This window comes from Drosophila tropicalis, unplaced genomic scaffold (assembly GCF_018151085.1).
Source record: "Drosophila tropicalis isolate 14030-0801.00 unplaced genomic scaffold, ASM1815108v1 contig_593, whole genome shotgun sequence".
In the NCBI taxonomy this organism is placed as follows: domain Eukaryota; kingdom Metazoa; phylum Arthropoda; class Insecta; order Diptera; family Drosophilidae; genus Drosophila; species Drosophila tropicalis.
In genome coordinates this window covers 9,099,237-9,113,431 of record NW_027173070.1, presented here as the reverse complement: position 1 = coordinate 9,113,431, position 14,195 = coordinate 9,099,237, and the positions used below count along the sequence as shown (strand labels likewise).

General features: G+C 34.3%; 1 protein-coding gene across 1 annotated transcript; it reads left to right on the top strand.

Annotated features, from left to right (window-relative positions):
* Positions 1–4,647: 4,647 nt before the first annotated feature.
* edl (ETS-domain lacking) lies at positions 4,648–13,744 on the top strand. Its single transcript, XM_068290521.1, has 2 exons — positions 4,648–5,289; positions 12,832–13,744. Exon 2 carries the CDS (start codon positions 12,843–12,845, stop codon positions 13,386–13,388), a length of 546 nt encoding a protein of 181 aa, XP_068146622.1. The 5' UTR covers positions 4,648–5,289; positions 12,832–12,842; the 3' UTR covers positions 13,389–13,744.
* Positions 13,745–14,195: the final 451 nt, after the last annotated feature.

Genomic DNA, 14,195 nt, shown 5'->3' with positions numbered 1-14,195 from the left:
TATTCAAGTGATAAGCAGTGTGCAAAGCTTATTCAATAAAGCCAGAAAACAATTGCAATTATTCCTACTAATCCACTAGTTACTGTTACTTAACTAATACTGGGTAATCCTTGGTCGACTTTCATACTTTCTATACAGATTTCGTGTTTCACTTTTGAAGATAGAAAAACGTTGCCACAGCCTCTAACTTAGCCTCTGCCTCGGGCTCTGGTGGTGTTAATGATCATATTTTTTTTTACGAGTTATTTTAGTCGGTGTTGTACATAAAACTGATTAGTTTAATTACCGCAAAAGGTTTTTTACCTCCGGCTAAAAAGGGAAACTATAAACTACAGATTTTGATAGCTTTGTCATCTTTGTACTTGGAAACACAAGCAGACAGCTGCTGCTGTTGCAGCATTCGGATCTGGACGGCTAGGGCTTTAAACGAATGCCTCCCACAATTCTAGAATTTCATGAAAATTCACGTTGAAAACTTTATGACTAACATGCCACACAGTTTGTTTATTGATTTATAGTTCGGGAAAGTGCCAATAAAACATTGCACAAGCAATGCTCAATACCAGAAGCTACCCAGGATCATGAGGGGATTTTCCCTTTTCCCTTCTATATTTGCGTTTTTCTAGTTCATTTTTCGACTGTGAACATAAAATGTACTTTTCTGTATATTTTCGTGAGCCGTTTTAATGACTGAAGATGCGAGGGGAGTCAGAAATTGTAGGGCCATAAATCGTTTAGAAAGCCCCCCCAAAAACTAAAAATAGAGCAGCCTCTGTTTCTGCTTGTGTATGATAACATTTGATTAGAATTAGACAGAAGATGAGGCACAGAGAAATGGATCAAGAGAAAGAGGGAGGATTTCGAAATATATTTTTGGAATTTGATATATTTAAGGCACACGCCCTGTTTCAGTCAGATGGCTTAGCTCAAATATGTACACTCAGAGAAACAAATTGGAAACAACTTTAGAAACATTTTAAAGGTTAAATGAACACAATTGATAGATCTTAAATTATTAGTTTCTCAGACAATTACCTAATCTCATGCTTTCCATTTATTTTCTCTTGTAATTCGCAACTGGTTTAAGCGTGAAAAGAATTTGCTCTAACTTGGTAAGCTCCCTTTCACACAAACGATCTTTGATATGTTTTAAAATATTTCTAAGGAAAGCTTAACAATAAACGGAGTAAAGTTTTTAAAACACGAATTGTGTAAAATTATCACTAAACAGATTAACTGTACTCTATAGCAATATTCTCTTGTGATTCCCAACTGGTTTAAGTGTAAACAGTTAAGCTAGAATATCAAGAGTTTCTATATTTAAAAACAAGTAAGATGTTTGACTTAGTTTAAAAGTTTTTAAAACAGCTAAAAATGTAAAAGAAGTACTTATTCTCTTGTGATTCCCAATTAGTTTAGGCATTGATAAGGCTCAGCGATGTTCATATGTTTTGAAGGATAAGATCTATTGGGTATCAGTCACATACTTTTTTTGATAAGTCCTTTTGAAAATTTAAAACTGTTTTGAATTGGCTTTAACTTCTTTCATCCTACTACATTAAGTACCTACATTCGCCATGACCAATTAAAGGTTAAAACATGAAATCTTGCTTGAATTTATACCTATTCGACTCCTTTTTGAAAAGTGTACAGGCTTCAATATTTGTAGATACATAAGTGATGCGGCGCAATCGAAGGGAAATGAAAATTAATTCAACTTCCTTTCTCATTTATGCACAAACACTGGTAACCTTTAACTCACGTAATTGAAAATAAACAAGTTCCGAGCAAATAGTGTGAAAATTGAAAAAAAAAAAAAAGAGAAATAGAAATAAATAAAAATTACAGATTGTATAGAAAAAGTCACGTACCAGAGGAGGAGAAGCAAACCAGAAAACGAAAATAATGAATAATGATAAATAAAATTTTTCAGTTTTTCTTGGCCTAAGCAAACATCCTTTTTTGGCAAATGCCTTCCTGTTGTAGCACTCCTTGCGATGCTTATCACATGTGAGTGTATATGTGGATCTATACAACACACACACACACACACACACACACACACACACACAACAATAGACCCATACTTCGTTGCAATTGTATGTTAGGCAGCTGCTGCGTATGTGGACAGGATGAGATATAGGATTCAGGATTAACTGTAAACAGAGAGAAAGAAAAAACACTAAGCGCATTGCTCGGCTAAATCGGCTCAAAAACAGAGAGAGAGAGAGAGTAGCTTGACAGAGAGACAGATATCCTTGGCCGTCAAGATCATTATTTTGAAAAGAAGGACGCCGCCACAATCAATTAGAGCGTTCAAATTAAAAGGACTTAATTTATTTGCTGATAAAACTAATGATAACCAAGCCATTAGCTCCACTTGAGAAAATGAAGGTAAAGGTGCAATTACAGTCTGCACATCTTATTGCCTGCCATAGATAATTTTCTATGGAATCCAGCTGCTGCAATTTGAGATCACAGTATGTAAGAAAAACTACGCGTGCCTGCCTCTAGGCTAGAAAATTCGTTTGAATCTTGTCGACGTAATACGAGAGTTTTACTTCACGCTTGTCTCTGTCTCCTGTCCATAAACCGAGAAGATGAAAGGATTCAATTGTGGGGGGGCACTTAACTGCCAGTCAGTCACTCACTGAGTCGGTGTCAGACATATGTCTGCATGTAACACATGTTCCAGGATAATAATGTAGGTACACGCACGCGTTTTAAACTCCAATCCATGTCATTCGACAAACTGATCCTTTTTGGCTGCCAGAAGGAAGTCATACCGCAGAAACCCCAAGACACAATAATAATTTTAATGCAGCAGCAGCAGCAGCAGGAAAAGGGATTTCCTGTAATCATTTGCGTAGGTCTAGGAAGGGTTTCCCTCGGCCTGCATAAATTAGTCAACCAAAAAAGATTCCCCTCCTTGGATTCCATGTACAGATGGGCACGTGATGTCCAGTGAAATTAATGATTGCCTTATTAATATGTAGGCAAAGATATTTTTCTTCAACAAAAACCTTCTGACTACTGGAAATTAAGTGTAAAGTGATTAATTGCTTTGAAAGGGGGCCTCCCCTCACAGAGAAATGAAAGGAGAAACTTCGAAGAAAGATATAAATTAGGTGACAAGTCAAAGTCTACAGATTTTTAATGGATATTGAAGGCAATTTCAAAATAAAGAATGCACAACCAATAAATGAGGGCATACTAATGATCATTTGATGACAGAATGATGAAACGATTCTCGCGATGGATTCTTGCATATCTAATAAGGATGTTTTACAGATTTCCCTATAAGAATCAATAATTACTTTTACTAGAAAAAAAAATGTTAATTTTAGAAAAAGTATATTAATATTATATATTATATTATAATATAGTATATTAAATTTCTGTAATTTTTCTAAAAAAAAAAGTGGAACATATGTATTTTCAAATTTTGATATTTTAAAAATTTTTTAAAGAGCTAATGATAAATTACCACAAACTCGGATTTCTTTAAAATTTTTCTGAATTAAAAAAAAAATTCATTAATTCTACAATTTAAATTTTTACCCCAGAGACAATATTAAAAAATTTAGGAAAATAATCTTGTGTCTTGACAATTGGGCAAAGTTAGTTCAGACTAAAGACTGTTAAAGAGTTAAGTAATATAAGTATATCAATACTTATCATCTTGATAGATTTATATATCAAGGTAAGCTAATAGGTATTGAAGGTCTTAGGTTAACCAATGAACTAACTGTCCCTGCCGTACCACAGCATCTTAACTTATGATTGAATATGACTGCAAAGAGCCCGAAAAGTTTAAAGGAAGTTTCATCAATTAGCCCCATTAAATTTCGTTCTTTCAACAAACTTTTAATTTGACTTGGTCATAAGTATCGTATGAATGCGGGTACGGGTACTCAACCCCCAACACCAACACGATCTACAATTATGCCCACAGCTGTCAGCAAAACAGCTGGAAGAAAGAGAGACAGAGCCACCAGAGAGCAGCAGATCTGGCACATGCGCACTGGGAGAGAGAGATAGAGAGTTGGAGTGGGAGAAACCACCACCAACACATACACTCCGTTTCACTTGAATAGGCCAAGCCAATGTTTGGTTTCTATTTGTTTGTCTACCAACATTTTGTTTTGTTTTCTTCGAGTGAATCGAGTCTAAAAATGTGAACCTCTTGAACTGGCCTTTATACCCGCCAGATCTTAACATTATGGAAAATGTTTGTCTGTTAGCCAGAAAAGTTTATGAGTCGGGAAGACAGTTTTCTACTAAGGATCAGCCAGTTTAGGCCATTAAGGAAGCTTGAGCTTTATATCCCTGGACTACAAAGGCTTTATAATTCCTTGCCAAAAAGGATCTATAAAGTAATTTTAAGGAAACAAGGTTCTACCCATTACTAAACACAATCTAAAAGTTTACATTTCAAGTGTTCAAGTTCCAAGTGTGCTATTCAAGTGAAACGGAGTGTATATTCTCATTGACTCGTGAATGAATGAATCACTCTCTCTATCTCTATATCTCGCTCACCTTCTCTCTCTCTCTCTCTCTCTCTCAGTCTCTGCCTGTGGGTTTCTCCGCTCAGTGGACAACAAAACTCGCTGCATCAAGCTGATCGCAATCAGTTGAGAACGTGAAGTGCGCGTGAACAGAGAAAGAAGAACGTCCAGAGGGAAAATAAAATTGAGAAAAACCAAAACGCTATCCAAATACTAACGACGAAAAGATATCTTATAGATACTTTTGTTTTGCGTGCAGTTTGTAAACTGGAAACCTCTCGGCAATAGCAACAACAACAACAACAACAGAGTAACAGAAACTTGTGTGTTTAAGTGAATTACTAAAGAAACGTAGCTGCCAATTGCAACAACACAAAACAGAAACAAACAACAACAAAAAAATAAACTTTCGAAACCTGAGATAGAAAAGTAGTTCAGAGCGTGAAATACTCGTAAGTCTTGACGGTGGCGGTGTGAGATACATATATATTTTTTGGCGAATTGTGAAACATTTTTTCGATCTGACAACAGAGAGAAAAAGCGAAAAAGAGAAAGAGCGAGAGAGAGAGCCGTAGAGGCACTAGAAAAGGCAGTAAAGCGAAAGCGAAACGCGACAAAAAGTGCAATTTTCTACCACGTAATTCAACGCAGGAAGTTCTCCATATACATAAACAAGACCTCAACAACAAATACATCAACAAATAATAATAATAATAATACAAAACCAAACTCTGCCATAACGGATAGGCTCCTTTTGGATTAAACAACAAATAAATACAAGGTAAGTTAAGCTCCGTTTATGGGTCTCATTAACACACACACTTGACTCACACTCACACTTAATCGGACAGATACATATACATACCTATGTATATATACACACATTTGGACAAATTAAAAGTCGAAGGTTTCCCCCCCATTAAGTTTTGTCTTTGTTTCATATGCCAAAGAATGCGCTCAAATTTTTTGGTTTTTCTTTCGTAAATTATTTGTTTGGTTACTCTGAGATACTCTGAGATATTAGAAAACCCAAAACGGGAATCATAAATGTTTAGGAAATCTTTTGAAAACTTAAAAATTCACTGAGAAATCTAAAATAGAATGTCTCAAATGTCTGTAAAATTTTAAAAATAAAGTGGAAATCATGAAATTTTGAAGATCTTATTTAAAAATATCATGAAAAATCATAAAACAAATATTGTCATTATGAAAAAGGTAATAACAAAAGTTGCATTAAATTTTACAATGTCGACAAAATCAAGAGAAGTTAACAAAGATATTTCAATTCTTATTGATTAAGAGATATTTTGTCCATATATTACAAATATGGAAAATTTATATTCGAAACATTTGTGGTATTTCTCTCATTATCAAATAAAAACGCATCAAAATAAAATATTTCAAGTTTGAGGAGCTTAAAAAACTATTCAAAGTAAAAGAAACAACTGAAATACAAGTTAACCATTTGACAGAAATAAAAATGTTCAATATTCAAATATTTCGAAGTCTAATACCTTAAAATAAGTTCAAATTTCCTTAGTTTATGGACGCAAAAGTTTAGTTTTTCATTTAAAAATTCATTTGAAGCTGTCAGGATAAGTTTATCTTCCCGATAGAAAGTAAAGATCCTAAGATCTACACCTCAATCAGAAACAAAGCGTATAGATAGTTCGTTATATATGAATTCAACTAAAATTTGTAGCCTTGTCCCCTCATGCTGTGTGTGTGTATTTAATTTTGTTGTGACTTGCTAATTGACCTCTAAAAAGGTGCTTTGTAATTTTTATTGTAGTTTGTTTGTTGGAAATTAACATAAACGAAACCTTTAAACCGAACCAAAAACTGAAGGTGGAATGAATCAATAATGATGATCGTTCATCATAATGACTTCAGGAAAAAAAAAAAACTTCCTACAAACTTAACTAAAATTCAAAGTCACCATTTGAGTGCGCTTGAAAGGCACTAAACACTAGAAGGTCGTACTAATTTTTATTCAATAGTTTCAATACCCTTACCAATAGACATTCGAACACACTGTGAAGTCGAATGAAATAAAAGTTAATAACATTGCAATTGATTGACAAAGTGACTAAAGATCAAAGGGGGTTTTAGCATTTATAGTCATACATAATATCTAGGCGTTATTTGTTTTTCTTCAAGATCATTTTTCAAGTCATTATCTTAGGATATAGATGTTAATTTAAGAAGGAAACAAATAGAACAAGAAATTTCAATATGAATAAAGAGTTTTGGTTGGATATAATCCCATCCAATATTCAATTTGATTAACTTTACATTAGTTAGTCTATATATGACTAGATTAGACTTTAATATACTCCTCAAATACCTAACAAAATTATGTCTTTAATAAAGAATCTTCTCTTTAAGTAAGAGTATAAAAAAACAGGGCCAAGAGTGTGTCTGTTTGGTCCAAAAACCGCAACAAAAGAGCCACACAAAGCGACACTTAAAATGCCAAGACAGCAGCTGCAAAAATGTTGTAGCCAAACCGAAAAGAACTGAATAAAAGAAACCCAAGGAAAAGGGCGAGAAAGAGAGAGAGAGAGAAATGGAGACTCTGAATAAAAGATACAAAAACCCAAGTTCTACCAAAGTCAATAAAAATGCAGTTTTTAGATGAATGCGCGCGCATGCGCAAAGGATCCTTTCATTCATCCTTTTGGCCAAGAGGGGGGAGAAACAGTCATGGAAGGGGGGGGATGAAAGGAGAGCACAGGAAACCCAAGCAAACATTCTGTAGAATCTTTTGCAGCTGCTCCTCAAAAAAAACTTATGCACCTGGTTGACTATAGAATTCTTAATTAAATTTTCATGTATTTGTATGTGTGTGTGTGTGTTTGTGTATGTGTGACTCACATTTCTTGTTTTCCAGCTGACCCACTAAAAAGGAAATGACAAATCGAACGAACAAATCGTAGCTAAAACTTTCAATTGCATTTCCAAAGATAGTCGAAACATTGAAATCATTTATTTACTTTGGCCTGATAAGAGGAATTCTTCTGTGTCAATTTCCTGTTGAGGTTGAAAAAAGTTTCTATGCTTGTTAAAAATGCATTTTTAGTTTCCTTCACTATATTATTTATGAAGCGTGTCAATGGAGAGGAGGTGGAGGTGGAGGAGAAGGAGCAGGAGGACGATCGCCCTCCTTTTTGGCTCGGCTCACTTCACCTCGACACGTGCTGGCTGCGTTTGGGGTGTGAATATTTTACTAGACACTTTTTCATGTTCAAAGGCATTTTCATTTAATTTCCAACTAAAAACAATTTTACCCACACATAAACACAACAAAATGCATTTGGCGCCATTCCGGTATTTTATTTTTAAAATGCAGACAAAAACAAGAGCAAAAAGTCAAATGTATGTACACTTACATGATGATCATCATCATGATCGTTCGTCGTCGTCGTCACACATCCGTCCATCATGTGAAATGATGAATGGGGAATGGAATGGACAGAGTTCACCTCCCAAATCCCCCATCATTCAGTGTGTCTCTCTCTCTCACACACTCTATGCAGACGTCAGCCAGACGTTGCCGAGTTGCATCGATGGCGTTACATGATTTGTAATATCAGCAAACATACGTCACATCAGCAACATTTTTCTCTTGTTTTCTCTTGTTTTTCTTTTTTTTTTGCGGAATCCGGTTTGTCGATGTTTATTTTTATCAAGATTATCATGTGTCGTTCGTTTGGATTGCACATTTTGCCCAATTGGTTTATATTGGCTTGGCTTTTGGCTAAATGTTATCAAAAGATGGCCAAGATCCCACACATCAGAAATGAAAATAAGAGAAACGGAAACAAATTGGCTAAGAAAAAAAAATTGAAGAAACAGCAATAAACAGACTAAAGACACTGAAAATATGCATACAGATAAACAAAGATATATAATGGAATGTACATACATATATATATATATCTCTAGATGTTCAAAAAGCAGGGACGGTTTAAGTTTGAGATGTTTCAATGAGAAACTGAAAGAATTAAGTTAAAGAAATAACTTAAATATCAATTGGCTGATTCCAATGATCAATCGGAAGGATCAAACACTTAGATTAAGATCTCCAAAACTGATCAAATTACTCATTTAATTTCGAAAATGTTATCAATAATTCTTTAAGAACTTGTCAATAATTCTTGGAAAAGTGAATGAAAACTTAAGGAAATGAAATAATTTAAGACTTTGATCGTTCTGTAAATAAAGTTGAAGAGTTGCACTTAATGGCATTTCAATTACAAATATAAAAGTTTGCAGAAATAATTACTCAGAAGTACTTAAATATATATATATAAATACTTGACTAACTTGTTCTGAGCACCCAAGGGGATATAGATAATTTAAAAAACTATGTCATTTGGGGTTATTTGATAAAAGTTTCAGTAAAAAAAAACCCCTTTAAAGATATCCCCATAAAATTTTTAGACTTAAACTCAATACAAGGATCTGCTGAAAGCTATAAAAAAAACTCTTTACTAACATTGGAGTCATTATGTCTAATATATTTGGTCGGCACTGTCTAAAGATAATATCTATTATTAGATTATACATAGATATATATGTATATCCCTGTGTGTTTGTGTTATAAAGGACTGTCTATGAGGGCAATATATTTTCATAGTTTAGATATAGAAAGCTATTCATATAGATCTTATATTAAAATAGGTTTTCGGTTAGGCCGGTTATGCCCTTTACTTTCTTCTCCTTCTTCTTCTTCTGATCCGATTGAATATATACTTTACTTTTTAGGCCAAAGACCTCTAATTATCTTAATGCGCTCCTGTTGACAAGTCGAAGTCATTCATTTATACAATATGTGTCTGTTTTGCTGAATTCTTCTTCTTTTTCACTTTTTTTTTTGTGTTTTTGTGGGGAGAAAAAACTCATATATCGTACAATTTCCTCTGCAATTCTCTTCTCATTGGCATATATGTATGTATGTCAGACATTTCCTTGAAACGTCTACCTCTCCCTGTCTTTGCTATCTCTTTTGCACTCTCCCCCGCATTTGCTGCTTCCTTTCAACTGCATCCTGTGTGTGCCTCTGTGTGAGTGTGTGTGTGTGTGTGTGTGTGCTGTATGCGCGGGCGTCGTTTGGCGGATATGGCAGGGCAAGACTTCCTGTCATTGACTTTGTCACACTGCGACACTAAATAGTAACAGAAAACCATTTCCTACCCAAAAGGCACAGGCAACAACAACAACAACAACAACCACAACATTAACAACAACAACAACAACATTCGCCTTATGGCGCGTGCTTAACACGCGATTTTCGTTTTGAACGGGCGAAATGTCATTGCCATTAAGAGAAAAACCAAGAGACAGAAAGAATCAAAAAGAAAAGAAACAGAAAGGAGAACAAAAAGCTATCGAAATCAATCAGACAAAACACAAAAAGACAAAGTCAATTTTGAACTCAAAAAGAATCATTTTCTTATTCGATTGTTGACAACGGAAGTGTGACAGACACACACACACACACACACAGTCTGAGTCTGAGATACAGATACAGATACATACTTTCAGATACATTTTGTTTTTGAATTGTTTTCTTTTCTACTCTGAGCTTATTAAGTCAACCGCCTAAACCCTTCACCTCTCTGACATATTTTCATCCCCCATCCTCTATATACCCTTAGTCCTCTTAAGCGGGGTCATCATCTACATAATCTTTGTATAATTTCACACGCCTGTCTCTTTCCTGAGCGTGGGAGTGAAATATTTCATCTACACTGTGAGAAAATAAAACACTCAAACAACTAAACATGTTTATATTAATTGGCTATTCACTTGTCTAATTAAATGGGCATAGGAAAGATAATTCATTTGACTAATTTTAGGAAAATCACACTAAATTAATTAACTTGAAAGATTTTAATGATGATTTTGGTTTTGAATTTTAATATGTTAATTCAATCAAAGGAAATTCTATTTTAAAACAATGCCAAAGACTTGATAAATTAAGTTTTAAGATTTCTCTTCATTTTATGTGAAATATAAATGAAAGAAAATTTAAGTAATAAAATAGTTAAGTGGCTTTTAAATCATTAAATGTTAAGAACTATGCCTAATCTAATAAATTTAATTCATTAAAAATTTTCCAGAATTTTCATTTTGCTCCTAGACTCTTTTGAATCATTTAAATTGAAAACAAAGGTTAGAATTTGATTAAAAATTAAAACAATTAAATTTCTTTATAATTTTTGATATATTTGAAACCTAATATTAACTTTAATCTTGCCTTTTATCTGATCTCGTGTCTTATAATTTAGAAACCTAATAGATTTTTGAGAATTTTGGGTAACTTTTAACTTTGGTTGAGAAGTTCTTGACTTAGTTAATTAAATGTTAAAAAGAAATGATCAAAGTTAATAATTTGAGTGCCTTGAGGTATTTTTGGGTGCCAGATTCGATTCACTATGTATGTATCTGTTTCAAACGACGATTTTAATGCTTTCATGCAATTATCTAATATTCTCTATATTCTCCCAAAGGGTTTAAGTATTATCATTTTAACTTATGTGGATCCTTATTCTAACAAGTTTAAACCAAATAACCATTAACCATTTTCATTTGTGCCTAAACAAAAAGTTCGTATACCAACAAGCAACAATAATTATGAAGAATTTCCAAAACCATTTTTAAAAATTTTAAGCAAAATCAATTAAATCAAAAATTTCTATTTAAAAGCTCTTTGAATCAAAATTTAACTAGCCTGAAATAGTTTAAGACTTTAGAGAGAATTCTAAAACAAATTATATTGTGTTTTCAGGGTTTGTAAAAGTTACTCTAAACATTTCTAAAACTCTTCTTTTTTTTTGTAGTGTAACATTATTCTAATCCGGATGTGGTCAATATAGCAGAACTGTCCACCATGGGTGGGCTTACTCTGTTTAGAAAATTAGAAATTGAAATGGAATAATTACAACAACAAAAAAAAAAAAAATAATCTCTTCCCCATCGTGAATTAGAATTATATAAAGCTCATGCTGCGAATGTGTGTGTGTGTGTGTGGGGACCGCCTGAAGTTTTCTTTTCATGAAAGAAAAGCTGAAAAAGAAAATGCCCTTTTAAGGTGTTTCTAATACTGTCACATTAGTTAGATTTTAAAATGTTTTATGGCCAAAGGGTAGAGAAACTATGATAAAACGGGCGTGGGTCGTTCCATTAGGAAACCAAATTTCCATTCAGACAAGTGGATGTGGTCCCCCTCTCCTCCCATCCACTTTCAACATTTTTCTGTTGTTGATTCATCTCTCATTTGTTTACCCCAATCTTTTTTTGTGCTTCAGTTTGAGGTTTCGTGGGAAACTTGGAGTTCTTGTCAATGAACTGTATAATTAAATACAACTTCTGTTTCCCTTAAAGAAGAAGAAGAAGAAGAAGAAGAAGCAGAAGAAGAAGGCTCCTTTTTACGCACTTCCTTTTTGCGAGTTGCCCGGAAAACAATTAAAAGCAGGCGAAATGACAAATGGTTAAAGGTAGAGGTAATGGGCAAAGGTTTCAATACTCTCTCAGGGAACTTTTTCTCCCCGGCGGCTTCCGTTGAATGGTCTTGATTTGGTTTTTGGCTTGGCTTGGCTTGGCTTTAGCATTCGCATTGACACCTTTTATGTTGCCAGCGGATGTATCTCCATTCTGAGTTTTCTCAGTATTCGTATTCGTATTGCCATTCTGTTTTTGTAGGTTTTGTTTTGCTCGACATATTCGCAGCTGGCCCATTGCTTAATTATTTCCGCCTTTAGTTTTTTGAAAATGGAAATGTAATCGATGTTTGGTTTCTATGTCAGACCCCAAAAAGACCCTCCCCCACACTTTTTGATCGATATGACAACCTAATGATTATTCAGCGCTTCCTTTCGCGTGTGATCCGAACCCGCCCCAAAAGTCAACAAGGTCAGATTTAATTTCGAAAATGTTTTTTTTTTTTGTTTTGTTTTTGTGTTTTTTTTAATATTTATACTATATGTAGTATTATTATTATGATTATTGTTTATTTGCCGTTGTTGTTGTCTCTACTGTTTGCTGCTGCTGCTGTTGATGTGCGATTAAAACAATTGCCAGCTTGTGAAAGCATTTCCGTTACCACTCCCCTCCCACATGGGCCCCCTCCCTCCCACCGTTTGGTACCCATCAACTAACACGACAATACTGAATAACCATTCGAACGACCGACTAAACAGAGAAGCTAATGAGTCACTTCCATTAATCAGCAAACCTCTACTCTCTTTCACATACATTTACTATATCTTTCTCTCTCTCTCTCTCTCTCTCTCTCTGTTTCTCTGTTTGATTGCAGTCGATTTTACGATGGAAGTGGAGGCCAGCTACCCCAAATATGCCGGACGTGTGCCACCCCTCGATCTGTCTCAGGTCAATGCCGGTGCCGAGCAACAACTGCAACAACTGTGGGCAAATGCAGGAAATGCCACACAGAAGCGTCATCATCCCTACCATCAAGTGTTGGACAAATGTCGCGGCGGTTTGGCCCTAATCAGTAGTAGCAGTGATGATAACAACAATAATACAACCAATATTCCCATCATCAACACCTCCTCCAGCACTGCAACAATGCATCATCATCAACAAACAATCCTGCATCCCATGGGCTCGGATGGTCTACCCTTAGATCCACGTGACTGGACCAGAGCGGATGTATGGAAATGGCTTATCAATATGGCCGTATCGGAGGGTCTTGAAGTCACACCCGAATTGCCACAGAAATTTCCAATGAATGGCAAAGCCCTGTGCCTCATGAGCTTGGATATGTATCTGTGTCGAGTTCCAGTCGGTGGCAAAATGCTCTATCGTGATTTTCGAGTACGTTTGGCTAGAGCCATGGCTATCCTATCCTAAGCATCAATCCAAATCATTTAAAACTCCTGAGTGAATTTACAGAAACCCAAAATAGAACTACTAATATAGAACTAAAGCTATTTTAAGTAGGTTGTATATAAATTTTAGTTTGAGTTTAGCTCTTAACTAGTCGCTAGGGCTCTCACTAGCTGTTAATTTTTAGTTCTAATTGCATTTGGTTTGTAATAAGTATATTAAACATTATGATGATGAAATCTTCCATCTACCCCCCCGAAAAGGTGGTGCATTGGAGGAAGTTGTTCAAATGCTGTCCTATTAGTTGTCTAAGTTATAAAACAAAACAAAAAAACACAATGAAAATGAAAAAAATATAAAATGAAATTTTATAAAATGAATATTTGAATATTTCTTTATTTTTGATCGCATTTCTTTCTTGTTTTCAGAAAATATTAAGTATGTAATTTCATATTAATAAGGATCATGGAATCATGGACTTCCTAAATGCATATAACATCATAAATTGTCGAACTAGAACTAACTGCCAATGAATACTCAAATACTTTATTTGAATATCTAGAGCACTTTAATCGTTTATTCATTATGTGATTTGGTCTCCAAAATACTTCAATCATTTGTTTATTACACATGAGTGCATTCATGAATACCCAAAATACTTCAACAGTTCAGTTATTGTATGAAATATACTCTAAATATTCTCTGAATACCCAAAATATTTCAATATTATATATATAATGAATAAATTAATGAAGTATTTTGGATACTTATAAAAGATTAAAGTCTTTGAATACACGAAATACTTCAAGTAAAGTACTCTAAGTTTTTGAA

What these genes read in the sequence shown, in the direction of transcription:
- edl (XM_068290521.1), top strand. Translation starts at nt 12,843, where the DNA reads ATGGAAGTGGAGGCCAGCTACCCCAAATATGCCGGACGTGTGCCACCC.